The sequence below is a fragment of the Ascaphus truei genome, chromosome 8 (genome assembly GCF_040206685.1).
Source record: "Ascaphus truei isolate aAscTru1 chromosome 8, aAscTru1.hap1, whole genome shotgun sequence".
NCBI classification, from domain to species: domain Eukaryota; kingdom Metazoa; phylum Chordata; class Amphibia; order Anura; family Ascaphidae; genus Ascaphus; species Ascaphus truei.
This window is the reverse complement of record NC_134490.1, coordinates 26,901,102-26,914,948: the sequence shown is the minus strand read 5'-3', so window position 1 is coordinate 26,914,948 and position 13,847 is coordinate 26,901,102. Positions and strand designations below refer to the sequence as shown.

Genomic DNA, 13,847 nt, shown 5'->3' with positions numbered 1-13,847 from the left:
TGAGTCAGTGTGTGTGTGTGAGTCAGTGTGTGTGTGTGAGTCAGTATGTGTGTGTGTCAGTCAGTGTGTGTGTGTGTGTGTGTGTGTGTCAGTGTGTGTGTGTCAGTGTGTGTGTGTGTGTGTGTCAGTCAGTGTGTGTGTGTGTGTGTGTGTGTGTCAGTCAGTCAGTGTGTGTGTCAGTCAGTGTGTGTGTCAGTCAATGTGTGTGTCAGTCAGTGTGTGTGTCAGTCAGTGTGCGCGTCAGTCAGTGTGTGTGTGTGTGTGTGTGTGCGCGTCAGTCAGTGTGTGTCAGTGAGTGTGTGTGTGTGTGTGCGTGTCAGTTAGTGTGCGTGTGTGCGTGCGTGTGTCAGTAAGTGTGTGTGTCAGTCAGTGTGTGTGCGTGCGTCAGGGTGTGTGTGCATGTGGCTGTCAGGGGATGTGTGCGTGTGGCTGCCAGGGGTTGTGTGCGTGCGTCAGTACGTGTGTCAGTCAGTGTGTGTGTGTGTGTGTGTATACTCGGCGTTGGCCGGAGGCGGGGCGTGAAAGGCAGGGGGAGTGAGCGCCGGGGAGGGGAGTGTGATGGGGAGGAGGAGAGTTGTGTGTATGTCTGTATAAGGCAGGGGGCGTCAAAGGCAGGGGGGGGGGCGCGTCAAAGGCAGGGTCGTCAAAAGCAGGGGGAGGGTCGTCAAAGGCAGGGGGGGGGCGTCAAAGGCGGTCGGGGGCATCAAAGGCGGGGGGGGCGTCAAAGGCAGGGGGGGGGGCATCAAATGCAGGGGGGGGGGCGTCAAAGGCATGGATTCCTCCCCCTGCATTTCCTCACCTGGCAGCATGGCGCGCTCCTTGGGCTGCCACTGGTTCTGTCCCCCCTTGTGGCCTCTGCCGACTCCCGGTGGCACAAAGGAGGTATTAACTCCCTGCCGCCCTCCTCCTGCTCCTCGGGGATGTTGAGCCATAGAGGGGGGATGGCAGTGGACAGGAGGGGGGGGCAGTGGACAGGAGGGGGGGGGGCAGTGGACAGGAGGGGGGGGGCAGTGGACAGGAGGGGGGGGCAGTGGACAGGATGGGGGGGCAGTGGACAGGAGGGGGGGCAGTGGACAGGAGAGGGGGGGCAGTGGACAGGAGAGGGGGGGGCAGTGGACAGGAGGGGGGGGCAGTGGACAGGAGGGGGGGACAGTGGACAGGAGGGGGGGACAGTGGACAGGAGGGGGGGCAGTGGACAGGAGGGGGGACAGTGGACAGGAGGGGGGGCAGTGTCGCACATACACAGTGACACACACACACACACAAAGTCACACACACACACGTCTCAGTCCCGTGATGCGCCCTTTCTCAGTTCCGTGTGGCGCTGCAGGTGGGGGGGAGGTGGGGGGTCGCCGCAGGTGGGGGGGAGGTGGGGGAGCGACACACGCGACACCTACCTGTACTTCCGGCCGCCGCCATCTTCTCACTCAGCGCCGAGAGGGAGGAAGGGGGTCCGCCATCTTACGCGCCGCGTGGCAGCCTTTTCCCCCGCCGGGGAGGGAGTGGAGCGGGAGGGAGGTGAGTGGAGCGGGAGGGAGGTGAATGGAGCGCGGGGGAATGGAGCGGGAGGGAGTGGAGCGGGAGGGAATGGAGCATGGAGCAATCCGCCATCTTACGCGCCATGTGGCAGCCTGCCTGTTCCCCCGCCGGGGAGGGAATGGAGCGGGAGGGAGTGGTGTGTAGCGGGAGGGAGTGGTGTGTAGCGGGAGGGAGTGGTGTGTAGCGGGAGGGAGGTGAGTGGAGCGGGAGGGAGTGGAGTGGGAGGGAGGTGAGTGCGGGAGTGGAGCGGGAGGGAGTGGTGTGTAGCGGGAGGGAGTTGTGTGTAGTGGGAGGGAGGTGAGTGGAGCGGGAGGTGAGTGCGGGAGTGGATCGGGAGGGAGTGGAGCAGGAGGGAGCGGGAGGTGAGTGCGGGAGTGGAGCGGGAGGGAGTGGTGTGTAGCGGGAGGGAGTGGTGTGGAGCGGGAGGGAGGTGAGTGCGGGAGTGGAGCGGGAGGGAGGTGAGTGCGGGAGTGGAGCGGGAGGGAGGTGAGTGCGGGAGGGAGCGGGAGGTGAGTGCGGGAGTGGAGCGGGAGGGAGTGGAGCAGCTTCCGGGCGCGTCTTAGGTGGGCGTGTGTCCCCCGCCGGGGAGGGAGTGGAGCGGGAGGGAGGTGAGTGTGTTAGGGGGGGGGAGAGGACAGAGGTGTGTGTGTTTTTTTTTTTTTTTGGACCTTTGGCCCGTCACTCCGCCTCAGGCCAATGAGAGGTGTGGGGGCGGGCCAAGGGGGTGGTGTGAGTATGTGTGCGCCCAATGAGAGGTGTGCGGGGGCGGGCGGGCCAAGGGACCAATGAGATTGCCGCTAGGGACGCAGACATACAGTGCTTTCAGAAATATATAGTAGATATATATATATATATAAAGAATATCACTTGTGAGCACATTCACATGTCTTAGACAGGTCTGCAACCCTGCCTTTCAACCATTATCACCTCGCATACAGTGCTCCCACTGCAGCAAGGGATTCTGGGAGATGACATGCAAATGAGCACACAATGTGTCACCTTTTGCCTGGAATATCCATTCACATGGAGCCCATATATATATATATATCATCACGTTTTAAGTTATGGTGGGTGAAAAAGACAACAAGAAACCTCCACCATATGGGCTTCATGTAACAATGGATTTACAGACAACAGGTGACACGGTGTGCTCATTTGCATGTCATTTCCCAGAATCCCTTGCTGCAGTGGAATCACTGTATGCTGGGTATAATGGTGAAAGGCAGGGTTGCAGACCTGCCTAAGACATGTGAATGTGCTCACAAGTGATCTTTTTATTTGATATACGCAGTGGGTGCTCATTTGCATGTCATTTCCCAGAATCCCTTGTTGCAGTGGAAGTGCTGTGTGCTGGGTGATAATGGTGTGTTAGACACAAAATGGCCATGGAGTCAGGGCTCACCCCTGCAGCCAATAGGAAGCCACAACATCATTGTGAGATGACATTGCAGCTTTCTATGGGTGGCCATGTTCATAGTTGTTTTTGTAGTTTTCTCAAAGCAACTAAAAATATTTCAAACTTGCCACTCGAGAATCCGGGACACCACAGATCAGCTCAGAGAGACATATAAGACCCACTGCCCCCCCCCCCTCCCCACACACACACACACACAACACAACCCCCTTAGTCCAAGTACCACTAGACAAAAATCATTTGGTGGGGGGATTGCTGCTTTAGATGGTAATGTACTCTATGCTTTAATGCTTTGCATGTTTTACAATACTGTTGCCCGTTATTTATTGGTTGTTACCAGCAATGGATATTCATTTGGGATCATGTTTAATGAGAGCTATTAAAGGCTGGAAATGGGACAAAACTGGTGCAAATTGATCAGATAGATGGAAGAAAACATGAAATTCATTGGGTAGGTATTGTCCTTAGTGCAGTTTTTTGGGGGGCCACATTTTGCACTATTTCCCAGAATCTTATCAACATGGTTTAAGTCTAAGGCCCCTGAAATACAGTAGGAATGGGAGAAGATTATTCAAACCCTAATGCCAGTTCTGGGATTCTGATGTTATATGGAATTAGCCACCAAAAATGTGATTCTAAAGGGGTTATTTAATAAACTAACAGGTCGGGAAACTCCTACTGAAGGGCACATGTTTATTTTGCTGTGAAAACATCTACCCTGTGCCAGAGATGACTTTAATCCCATTCATTTGGATGACCTTTTCTCCAGCATGGGGAAGAGGTCTTCACACTATATTGAATAGGGGCCTCAAAGCTTCAGGATACAACTAATTGTGTCAGCAAAATTTTATATTCGAGCAGAAAGAGCATGTGAGTATTTGATGAAGTTAATGTAAATTGGCTAAGGGAATAATGTCTGTAATAGTGATCTGACCAAGATATAATCACATCTGGAGTTTGGACTCTGCTCCTAAATGTAAAACTTACAGCTGGGAAAATAAACTTTGAAATAGCATTTCTCGACGGGTGTTTTTCATTGATCTCTCTGATTCATGTGGGTGCCTGTATTCAGGTAACGTTTTCTGTCTGCATTTAGAATTGCTCCGAATGCTGAAATAAATTTATTATTATTATTATTATTATTATTATTCATAATAATAATAATGTATTGGTGTTTCTTGTAATGTATGCAGCCATAAACAGCGGCGAGAAAACGTTTGTGAACCCCTTAGGATTTTCACTTATTTTCCATTTTTCAAACCTAAAATGTTATTAGATCTTATTCTAAGTCCTAATAAATAAAGATAACCTGATCAAACAAATGACACAAAAATATGATACTTTTTCCGCATTTATTTATCCACAAATGATTCCACATTCAATATCCATGTGTGACCCTTTTGAGCTGCGATAATTTCAACTAAGCTTTTCCTGTAACTGCTGGTCAGTCTCTTACATCGGTTTTGAGGAATTTTGGTCCATTCCTCCTTACAGAACAGCTTCAAATCAATGACATTTGAGGGCTTCCTTGCATGGACAGCTAGCTTCAGGTTCTGTTACAACATTTTGATGGGGTTTAGGTCCGGACTTTGACTTGGTCATTCTAGAATGCAAAATGTCTTCATCTGCAGCCATTCTTTTTTTAGATCTGCTTATATGTTTAGGATCATTGTCTTGCTGCATGACCCACTTTCATTTCGGGTTCAGTTCCCCGATGGATGACCTTCTTCTCTAGAATCTTCTGATAAAATGCAGAATTCATGGCTGTGTCAATGCTGGCAAGCCGTCCAGGTCCTGAGGCAGCAAAGCAGCCCCAAACCATCACACCCACCACCATGCTTGATGGTTGAAATGAGGTTCTTCTGTTCGAACGCAGGGCTTGGTTTTCGCCAAACATAACGTTTCTCATTGTTGTCAAAAAGTTCTACCTTTTGACTCGCCTGTCCAGATAACATTGTTCCAGAAGTCTTGTGGATCATCTATGTGTTCTTTGGCAAACTTCGGATGGGCAGCAATGTTCTTTTTAGAGAGCAATGGTTTCCTCCTTGCTATCCTTCCATGAACACCATTCTTTTTCAGTCTTTTTCTTATAGTTGAGTCATAAACACTCACATTAGCCAAGGTGAGAGTGGCTTTCAGATCCTTGGATGTTACTCTGGGGTCCTTTGTGACTTCCTGGATGATTTGCTTGTTTGCTCTTGGAGAGATTTTGGTAGGACGACCGCTTTTGGTAGTGATTGTGGTCTTGAATTTCCTCCAGCACTGGAGAACAGCCAGGTAGGAGCGCGCCCAAGCGCTCCGACCTAGAAGTCTTTACTGACTTCCGGTGTCTGCCGTTGCTACAGTGTAGCTCCTCCCTGACCGTCCTCCTACTCCGCTCACATGGTGTCAATGCTCTTCTCCTACTGCTTCCACCACCCGCTGCCAAACGCCTCTGCTGCCCTGCTCCACTGACATGTTGGTCCTCGGTCCTCTTCTACCACTGCCAGCTGTCTTCCTCCGGAGCCAGTCCGCTTCCGTGGCTTTCAGTCCTCCTCTTCTACCGCCTCGCCAGCTGCTAAAATCAACTCGCCACGGGCGAGTGCATTTGTCGAGCCCTGCCCCTGAAGATATACCTAATTATTTTAACCTCTGATTCTAATTATCCTCTTTAATTTAGCTGATAAAACCGGGGGTTTAACTTACTTTTTGCACATACCCTGATCCTTAATTACTCATTGTTTGTCTAATTCATAAATCGTTGTTTCAAAAGACACAGAAGTGGTTAATATAAACCCTATTGGATATTTAAGAAAAAAATGGTTTTGATTCAAGAAGGTAATCATGGAAAAACCATAGAATTTCCGTAATCATCATTTTGTCTCACAACCGTTTCCTTGCCACTGTATATAGGATATGGCAGACATGATGAGTCCCTGCTCTGAATAGCTTACATTCGGAGGGCACAGCGAGTTAAAGTGACTTGCTGAATGTCATAGGTTAACTAAGGAGGTTATTCATTAAATTGTGATAGTGCCGATCGGGGTACTATCACACGATCAGAGACTTCCATTAATGGGAGTTCCCATGAGATTGTGCCCCAATCGACACGATCACAGTTTAATGAATAACCCCCTAGGACTCTTAACAGAGTTCTTCTGCTGCATAGGCAGTGACATTACAGCAAATCTACTCCGGTAGTGTTTGCTTGTTCCCGGTATCAGAGTAATTTGGGAACCACTGCTCACTAACCCTTCATTGCCACAGGGGGCCAGCAACATCAGTAACTAGATGTTCTAACGGTATAGATGTCTACATTGGTGATACAACAACATTAAAGGCATTCAGTCTCCATGCAAAAACCCATTGAAATCATGCTCCCTCCGGCTGTTTCTGAAACGCCCTGGACAGCAGAGAGATGCAGAACACAGACCATGACGGCTCACAGTAGAAGACACGTAGTCCATTATGTGGTCTGGTTTGAAGCAGCTGACAAGTTCTGCAACCACAATGCTCCTAGCACTGGGGGCCTGCCACGTGCTGCAAAAGTAGAATCTAAATCTAACAAAATGGCCACCAGGGTTCAGCCTCATTCAGGTGGGCCAATAGAAAGCTGCAATGTCATCGGGTTGATGACGCTGTGATTTTCTATTGGTCACATACTTCTAGATTTTTCTCTGCACAAACTAACAAAAATGTTAAATGTTTATTTCACAGGTATTTGTTGGTGACAAATAATTACATTTGCAAGGGGGGACTGCTACTTTAACTTGGTTATTTTATTAATATTTACACTTTCTTTTACACTCATAGATATTACCTTGCATACGAACATGTATTTTATTTGGAGTGTAGCCAGTTGTACAACAGTATATTCCAGGGTAACAGACCCCCCCCCCCTAAATGGCCACTAAAACCCACCATTTAAAAAGTGAACCCGTCGGACAGCAGTGATCTGGTGCCAGTCCAGGGCAGATGGCATTAGAAGTGTGTTGACTTGGATTTGACATATTACAAGATTAGACATTCTTGCATTATTTCGCAACCGTACCTAATCCCAGTGTTTGCTTTTCAGCTCTGAATAAATTCTTATGCTGAATATCCTCTGTGCGGCCCGGAAAAACGTGGGTCGCCGAATGCTATTGTAGACTAAAAAGTTAAATAAATAATAAACTATAGAAATGTTACTGCGTGCTAAACACCGATTGTGGCGGGTGAATGGAGCCCACGGTGTCTTTGGAATAACATGTTACTTGCATAAAATGGATGCGATGTCCCTTTACTATGTGCGCGGTTAAATAAAACCTGTCCTTTTGTTCTGTTTAGCTTGACATGCATCCGTGGGGACGTGTCAGGGACCTGCTGAAGAAAACCAAAATAAAAAATCCCAACAAATTGGGATTATCATCAGCAGCACTGAAGAGGTCGTGCCCTCAGTTATACAGGTAATTGAGAACAATCTTTTTTGTTATTAAAAAAAAAAAAAACAGTCCCCATTCTCTTAGCCAAGATTAATTAAATGCAAATAGTTCGGAGACAGAAGTGAATTAAAAGTATTTTTATTATTTTATATGTAAATTAAAATCTCCGAGCACATTCACACGTCTCAGGCGGGTCTGCAACCCTGTTTTTCACCATTATCTCTTTGCATACAGTGCTTCCACTCCAGCCAGGGATTCTGGGTAATGACATGCAAATGAGCAGGTGCTTATTTAAAAAAAAATTTTTGGGGATGTCTGCTTCAGGGTGTAAAATATTTATTTTCCTTCAAATCCTCTGCCAGCAATAGCAAATGATTTCTATTTTAGTCCATGCGCAGACTGTTTGGTTTTCCAGAGGTTGTAAGGGAACTAAGGCTTTTTCTTCTGTGATACAGTATATCCGGTGATCATTCTATCCAACAGAGACTTTGATATTTGCAATACTTCTGGCACCGAAGGGAATACGAGGGTGCGTTATAAAATATGTTTGTAGAAGGTACAGTCTGAATGATAAAATTTGGTATTTTTAGAACTCTACGTGGACTTCTACCACGTAATGTTGTTTCAAACATTAGCATCTTTAAAAAAAAAAAAAAAAAAAAAAAACATTTTTAATCTATATTTTTTCAGAACCGTTTATTCACATTTTGCATTTCTTTACATCAGATTGTAATTACTTTATTAGTTGTGAGGAAATATTCGTGGTGCAGTGTGACATCCTTTGAATATATTTTTTATAGAAGAAAAAGTCCCAAAAAATAAGCATTTTGTTCTAAACAGAATTCCTAAGGTTAACTTTACACCTGGAATAGAAAAAAAAAAGCTTTGCAAAGGGTGAACTTCCTTCCATTGTGTTGAGCTAAAGAACACACAACTTAAAATATGTCAACTGCATTTCCTTTAACTTTGTTTCAACATGCTTTTATGAAGAAGAAAATAATCCAGAATGTTCTTTGACCCCAGACCGTTGAATCACCTTACAATGAATCACCAAACATACCCTATTATTTATGTGAAACATGGAGTACCCTCTACTTAAAGACAATTGCTTTGGTTACTTTTTTTTAAATGAAATCACTTCACATTCTTAAAGGCCCTTCCTAAATATCCTTGTACGTTTGTAACCAAGATAAATACCCTAATTGTCTGGGATAGAACAACATGGCAGATAGAATAACCTTTAATTACAGTTTTATGATGTCACTTCCCTCACTTAGACCAGGTCCCCAGAGGCCGCTGTGGTGCGCGCGCCACACACCACAGAACAGCCCTCTATGGGGCAGGCCCCAGTGGCCATGTGGGCACGCAAAGCACGATGATGCGTCTGCTGGCAAGGAAGACACGTGGTGTGCGGGCAGCCAATGGCAGGGCAGATCGTGTGGCCCAATAGAAGTGTGCTGTGCTTGGTGCTGCGCAGGCGTCAGGCCCGCGCCTCTCCCCCCGTCATGGCCGCTCCTCCCATGCTTAATTAGCTAGCGTGGAATACATAACAATTAGAATATGAATTATTAGATACCTATTAGTTGTGCTAAGGCCCTCGTTATGATATGAGGGTTATTAATCACAGTATCATTATGTTCAATATTAGTTTTTATGTCTCTAGGCCCGATATTGTTTCCAGGGACATACAGAGAAAAGAAAGGAATTCAATGATTGTACTGGGACAAAATGCGAAGCGAGAAAATGCCTGGTCCAGCGTATATCTTTTAAACAGGTAAATGCTGCTTATTTGTTCAGAGACTAAAGATGGCGTTTGTGATTTACATGATGTTGCACAGTTAAAAATGTGTACATTTCCTGTCGTGTCATTCGGAAACACCAATTGCCTTTACTTACGTCATGATGTCAGATGGTTAAAGTAAATACACAGGTGTGTCCCGGCATTCTGCATGTAACAGATATTAGCAGAGCAGACGCCGTTCCAAACTGGAGTTCCATGCAGTCAGCGAAGAACATTCATTTGGAGCACACAAGATTTTATATCAAAGGGGTAAATTACTTAAAGCTGCAGACCAAGCAACATCCTACATGTGTTTTTTTTTATTTTTTTTAGTAAATCAGTTCTGTACTATGAGAAAATACTTGTATCATTTTTTTTTAAACAACTCTGAATTACATTTTTAATGTATTATAATGTAACCAGCCTTTTTTGTTTCTATAGCGACGGTTTACAAAGTCACAGATACTGAGTCAATACTCCTGTGCAGCCGTTTAGTGAACCCCAGAGCCAAATCTTCACCGATCGATCGGCAATGTAGCTAATTACTTATTGTTGTGTGGATTGTATTGATGCACATATTAAAGGGAAAAATACATCAATAGAAAACTGGCATGGACTGCAGCTTTAAGGGAGCAGAACATGTGGTTTTTTTTAATAGGTGAGAAGCAGAGTCTCCAAAACTGAACCCCATTCATTTTAGCTCAGGGGTCCCCCTGCCCCCTGAGATACTTACCTCCGTACGGTGTGCCAGTAGCAGCTCTGCAGGTTTAAAAACCCTGGTCACACGGGCCATTAGAAAGCCGCAAGGGATGAAGTAACGGCTTTCTTTTGGGCAGCGTAACTTTAAGCTGCTATTGCGGTAGACATTATTGTGAGATGACATTACCGCTTCAGATTGGGTGACGCCGCAGGCAACTTTGTTTTTCCTTGTAAGTACTGGCAAAAGTAAAACAAATAATAATGTCAGCTGTCTGGGAGGTCCCTGGAGCTGTAAATGCCATGGTTTAGCTTTGGGGGACCCCCTGGTTCAGGTAAAGAAAAAATACTTAAAGCTGCTTTCCCCCAGAAGTTTATAGATGTAACTCAGCAGCTACACTGTATCCTTATATTACTAAGGTAACATTATCTACTGTTGCAGTTTGCAACTCAAACTGCTGGGAATATTGGCAACAAATGATCACAAACAGGAAAGTGTTGAAAAGATCTTGCACTGCTGGGGAGGTGGGCTAAAGCCTGCTACAGAAACCAAAGGATGCTCAGTATATTAAAACTCATAAAAAATGGCATTAACAGTTGAGTAATAAAAAATGTAAATAAAATGCAGTAAGTATTATCTACAACTTCAGAACTGATTTATTAAAAACACATGTAGGATATTACATGGATTGCTCCTTTCATATTTTAAATGCTTATATCTCCTGAGCGAAGCATCGGATTTTTCAAATAAAAACAGTGCTTTTAATGTCCCTATACAGCATCTGATACTCTCCTAAAACCGAGGCCAGTCTGGCGCATTTCTGGTGAAATGCACCAGAAGTATCAAAGAAACCCCCATCTCCCATTTAAAGTAATAATCAAAAGGCACGTTATGCGCAAAACAAATGAGCCGGCCTAGTGGGGGGCAAAGGCTTCCGGGGTACACCGATTGAGTCGAATGTTTTCTAATGTCAGTGTTTGCTGCGTTTTATTTTCAGAAAGGAAGAGGATGTGTGACATTTGCCGTTGGATAATGGCAAGAAGATGACAATGGAAATGGAAGTCTGGGAACAGCGACAACGTAAATGGGATGTTTAAGTATGTTTTGACGGCAAAGTGTAGGAAATGACCGCTGGGAACGTCTAAAGCCGCTCTTTTTTAAAGAGTGGACAAGTAAATATTTGACATGAGGAAATGAGCATCTGAAGTGTATGAAATATTATCTGTGAATCTAACCGTGGTATTTATTCTGTGAAAAAAAATCCCTAAAGGTTTTATATACGGCTGTGAGCAGACCGTGCTATTTATTGCTATAACTTTTTTTTATTAATATTGTTGAAATACTTAAGTCCGGAATACTTAACCAGTTTAAAAATAGACATGTAAATGATAGGAGCTGCACACAATGAAACGTACAACAGCACTCTTGTTCCAACACTACAGGGCCTGCGGGGGGGGGGGGGGGGGGTAAACTTGATGTGTCATGAAAAAAATCTCTATTGGAAACAATATGATTTTTCTCTTTAATATCTTTAGTGCAATATTTGCCCTGGAATAGCTGCCCATTGTAGTACAGTCGGTCAAGAAATAAAAAACACAAATAATCAGTTTAATGTAATTGGCTGCCTTAGAAAGATTGAATTAGTCTTAAAAAAAAACTTTACCTCTTGGGGATCTGTGTTCTTCTTGATTAGGCGGGAAGCAGTGTTGATTTCAGCTGTGGAGACCCCCTGCTTCCCACTTAGAAGGGACTTTTTGGAGGGGTCTTTAAAAGGTATTGGTGCTTTAAAGTAATTGTGCCATCGTGTGAAAAATGAATTTGCATTTCTCCGAAACACTGATTTCAACCTTTATCTGTCTGAGCAATGATGACTTCATAATTACTTTGAAAACAAAGAACAAAATCAGAAGAGCTATTTTCCTGTGGCTTTGAGGCCTAACAAACGGTCTTATAACCAAAAAAACATTAGATAGAGATCGTTAAAATATATATTTAAGAATACTTTTTGAATCTTTCCCCCCCCCCCCAAAAGATCTCGATCAGCTACACGTAGCCTATTATTACACGTGCTGCAGTACCTGGTTCACTTTAGGCCCTCATCTAAAAAGCCTTCGCTGTACTGGAGAACATTTTAATTCTATTAATTTCGATGGACATGAAATATTTTCCTGCAGAGAACAAGACTGCTTCGTATAAAATGGGAGTGTAGAGCCTCTTTGTTCTCAGACGTCAATCACCCTTAAAAGCAGCAATCCAGGCTACGCTCTATTTTTTTCCCCATTAAGCTTACCTGAACCGAGTTCCCCAGACCTTATTGGTGGTTCGCCGGTTTTCACACAAAGGAAAATACAAATATGGCGGCTGATTACAACCATGGCAACCAGGGTCACCAATAGAAAGCTGCCATGTCTGCTGGAGTGAGGCTTGACCCCGGTGGCCATATTGTTTCTGGCCCTTGATGTTTTAGATCAGGGGTGCACAAACTTTTAAGTTCACGCCCCCCTTGTCTCTGCTCCCCCATAGCTACGCCCTCCCTCCTTACCTGCTCTCAGGCTCCACGCGTCGTATGACGTCACGTGACGCTTTGCCATTTGACGCTGGGTTGTCATGGCGACGCGTCAGGGAAGAGCTGGCTGAGAGCAGGTAAGTGAAGTAGCAGAGGCCGCGCGCCTCCCCCGGCATTTAATTTACATGTCTGGGGGGAAAGCGCGGGGGCTCTGCACCCGCGCGCCCCCCTTATAAAGTCCCACGCCTTCCCAGTTTGCGCACCGCTGTTTTAGATCAGTGGCTGTCCACCAGGCTGCAATGTTACCAGACCTTGCCCCAGACAAGGGCCAGGAACACCCCCAGAGAAGACAAAATATGTAGGGTAGCTCAGTGGCAATGTAATGCCTCAGGCTCTTTAGTTCTGCGACTTTATGGGCTGCAAAATTTCTATATAAAGTGTTGAGTAAACGCTCAGCGTTACACAAGAAAGAAAACATTTTATGGTATCGTTGATTTTAAAAATGCTCACATGTTCACATTAATTTAAAAAAACAAACAAATTCTTCAAAATGCAGGTCTCCTCTAGCACAGAGGCACAAAGTACATCTCTACTCACAAGTTCGTAATGCAATTCTTAATTTAATGTGACAGCCAAAAACAGAGGAGGAACAAGGTCATCAGGAACATCAGGCCTGATGAAAGGTCCATATGGGACCTGAAACGTCGTTCCTCCTCTGTTCTTGGCTGTGTTCTTGGCTGCCACATTAAATTAAGAATTGCATTATGAACTTGTGAGTAGAGATGTACTTTGTGCCTCTGTGCTAGAGGAGACCTGCACTTTGAAGAATTTGTTTGTCTATGTTGTCTTGGCTGCACAAGCAGGCGTCTCCTCGCCTGAAACTTTCCCCGCACTTTGGAACGGCACAATAATAAAAACCCACACAACAGCACTTCTTATCATTGTCAATTTGGTCACTGATTAAGTATTTGATTTGGGTTTCTAACTGGTTTTAGAAGAACAGTTACAGAGGTAACTACTGATAAATGTTTTGGGTGCCACAGCAAATGTGTAAGTAAAACCAACACAAATAGAACAGGTTTATACTGTATGAGCCATCAATATATTGGAGATAAAGTAAGGGGGCTGATCGATGATCCCATATTTAAAAGAGTGCACGGTTTTGGTAATTTTTAGTAAAGCCTTTTACACGCCGTTCAGTTTTTCTTCCAACTGTCCAGGATAACCCAAGTGGTTTTTGTCACTTTAGTCATATGAATAAGGGTTACTTGGGGAAATTAAGAGGGAAGCTGCCGTTTTAGCTGGAAAAGTACAGGATTTGCTGTTCAGGAAGAAACAGAAGCCAGAGTAGTTAGTCTGAGTGCACTTTGGTTTTCCACTACCATGAATAACATGGCAAATCAAAGATGGCCGCCTGCTGCAAAGAAAATAAGGATATTACAATCGGTTGTTGAAGTGTGAAGGTACTTTTTATTTACACCCCTACATTACCCCTATTTTTTTATTTTATT

At 44.9% G+C, this 13,847-nt stretch overlaps 1 protein-coding gene across 1 annotated transcript in view; it reads left to right on the top strand.

The window, feature by feature from the left end:
* Positions 1-12,904, top strand: part of LOC142501273 (uncharacterized) — a 70,298-nt gene extending 57,394 nt beyond the window's left edge. The window contains exons 6-8 of the mRNA XM_075610927.1: positions 7,259-7,377; positions 9,017-9,127; positions 10,828-12,904. Coding sequence (XP_075467042.1) covers positions 7,259-7,377; positions 9,017-9,127; positions 10,828-10,846 — 249 coding nt within the window. The 3' untranslated portion in view covers positions 10,847-12,904. The remainder of the gene's footprint in view (positions 1-7,258; positions 7,378-9,016; positions 9,128-10,827) is intronic.
* The last annotated feature ends 943 nt before the right edge of the window (positions 12,905-13,847 follow it).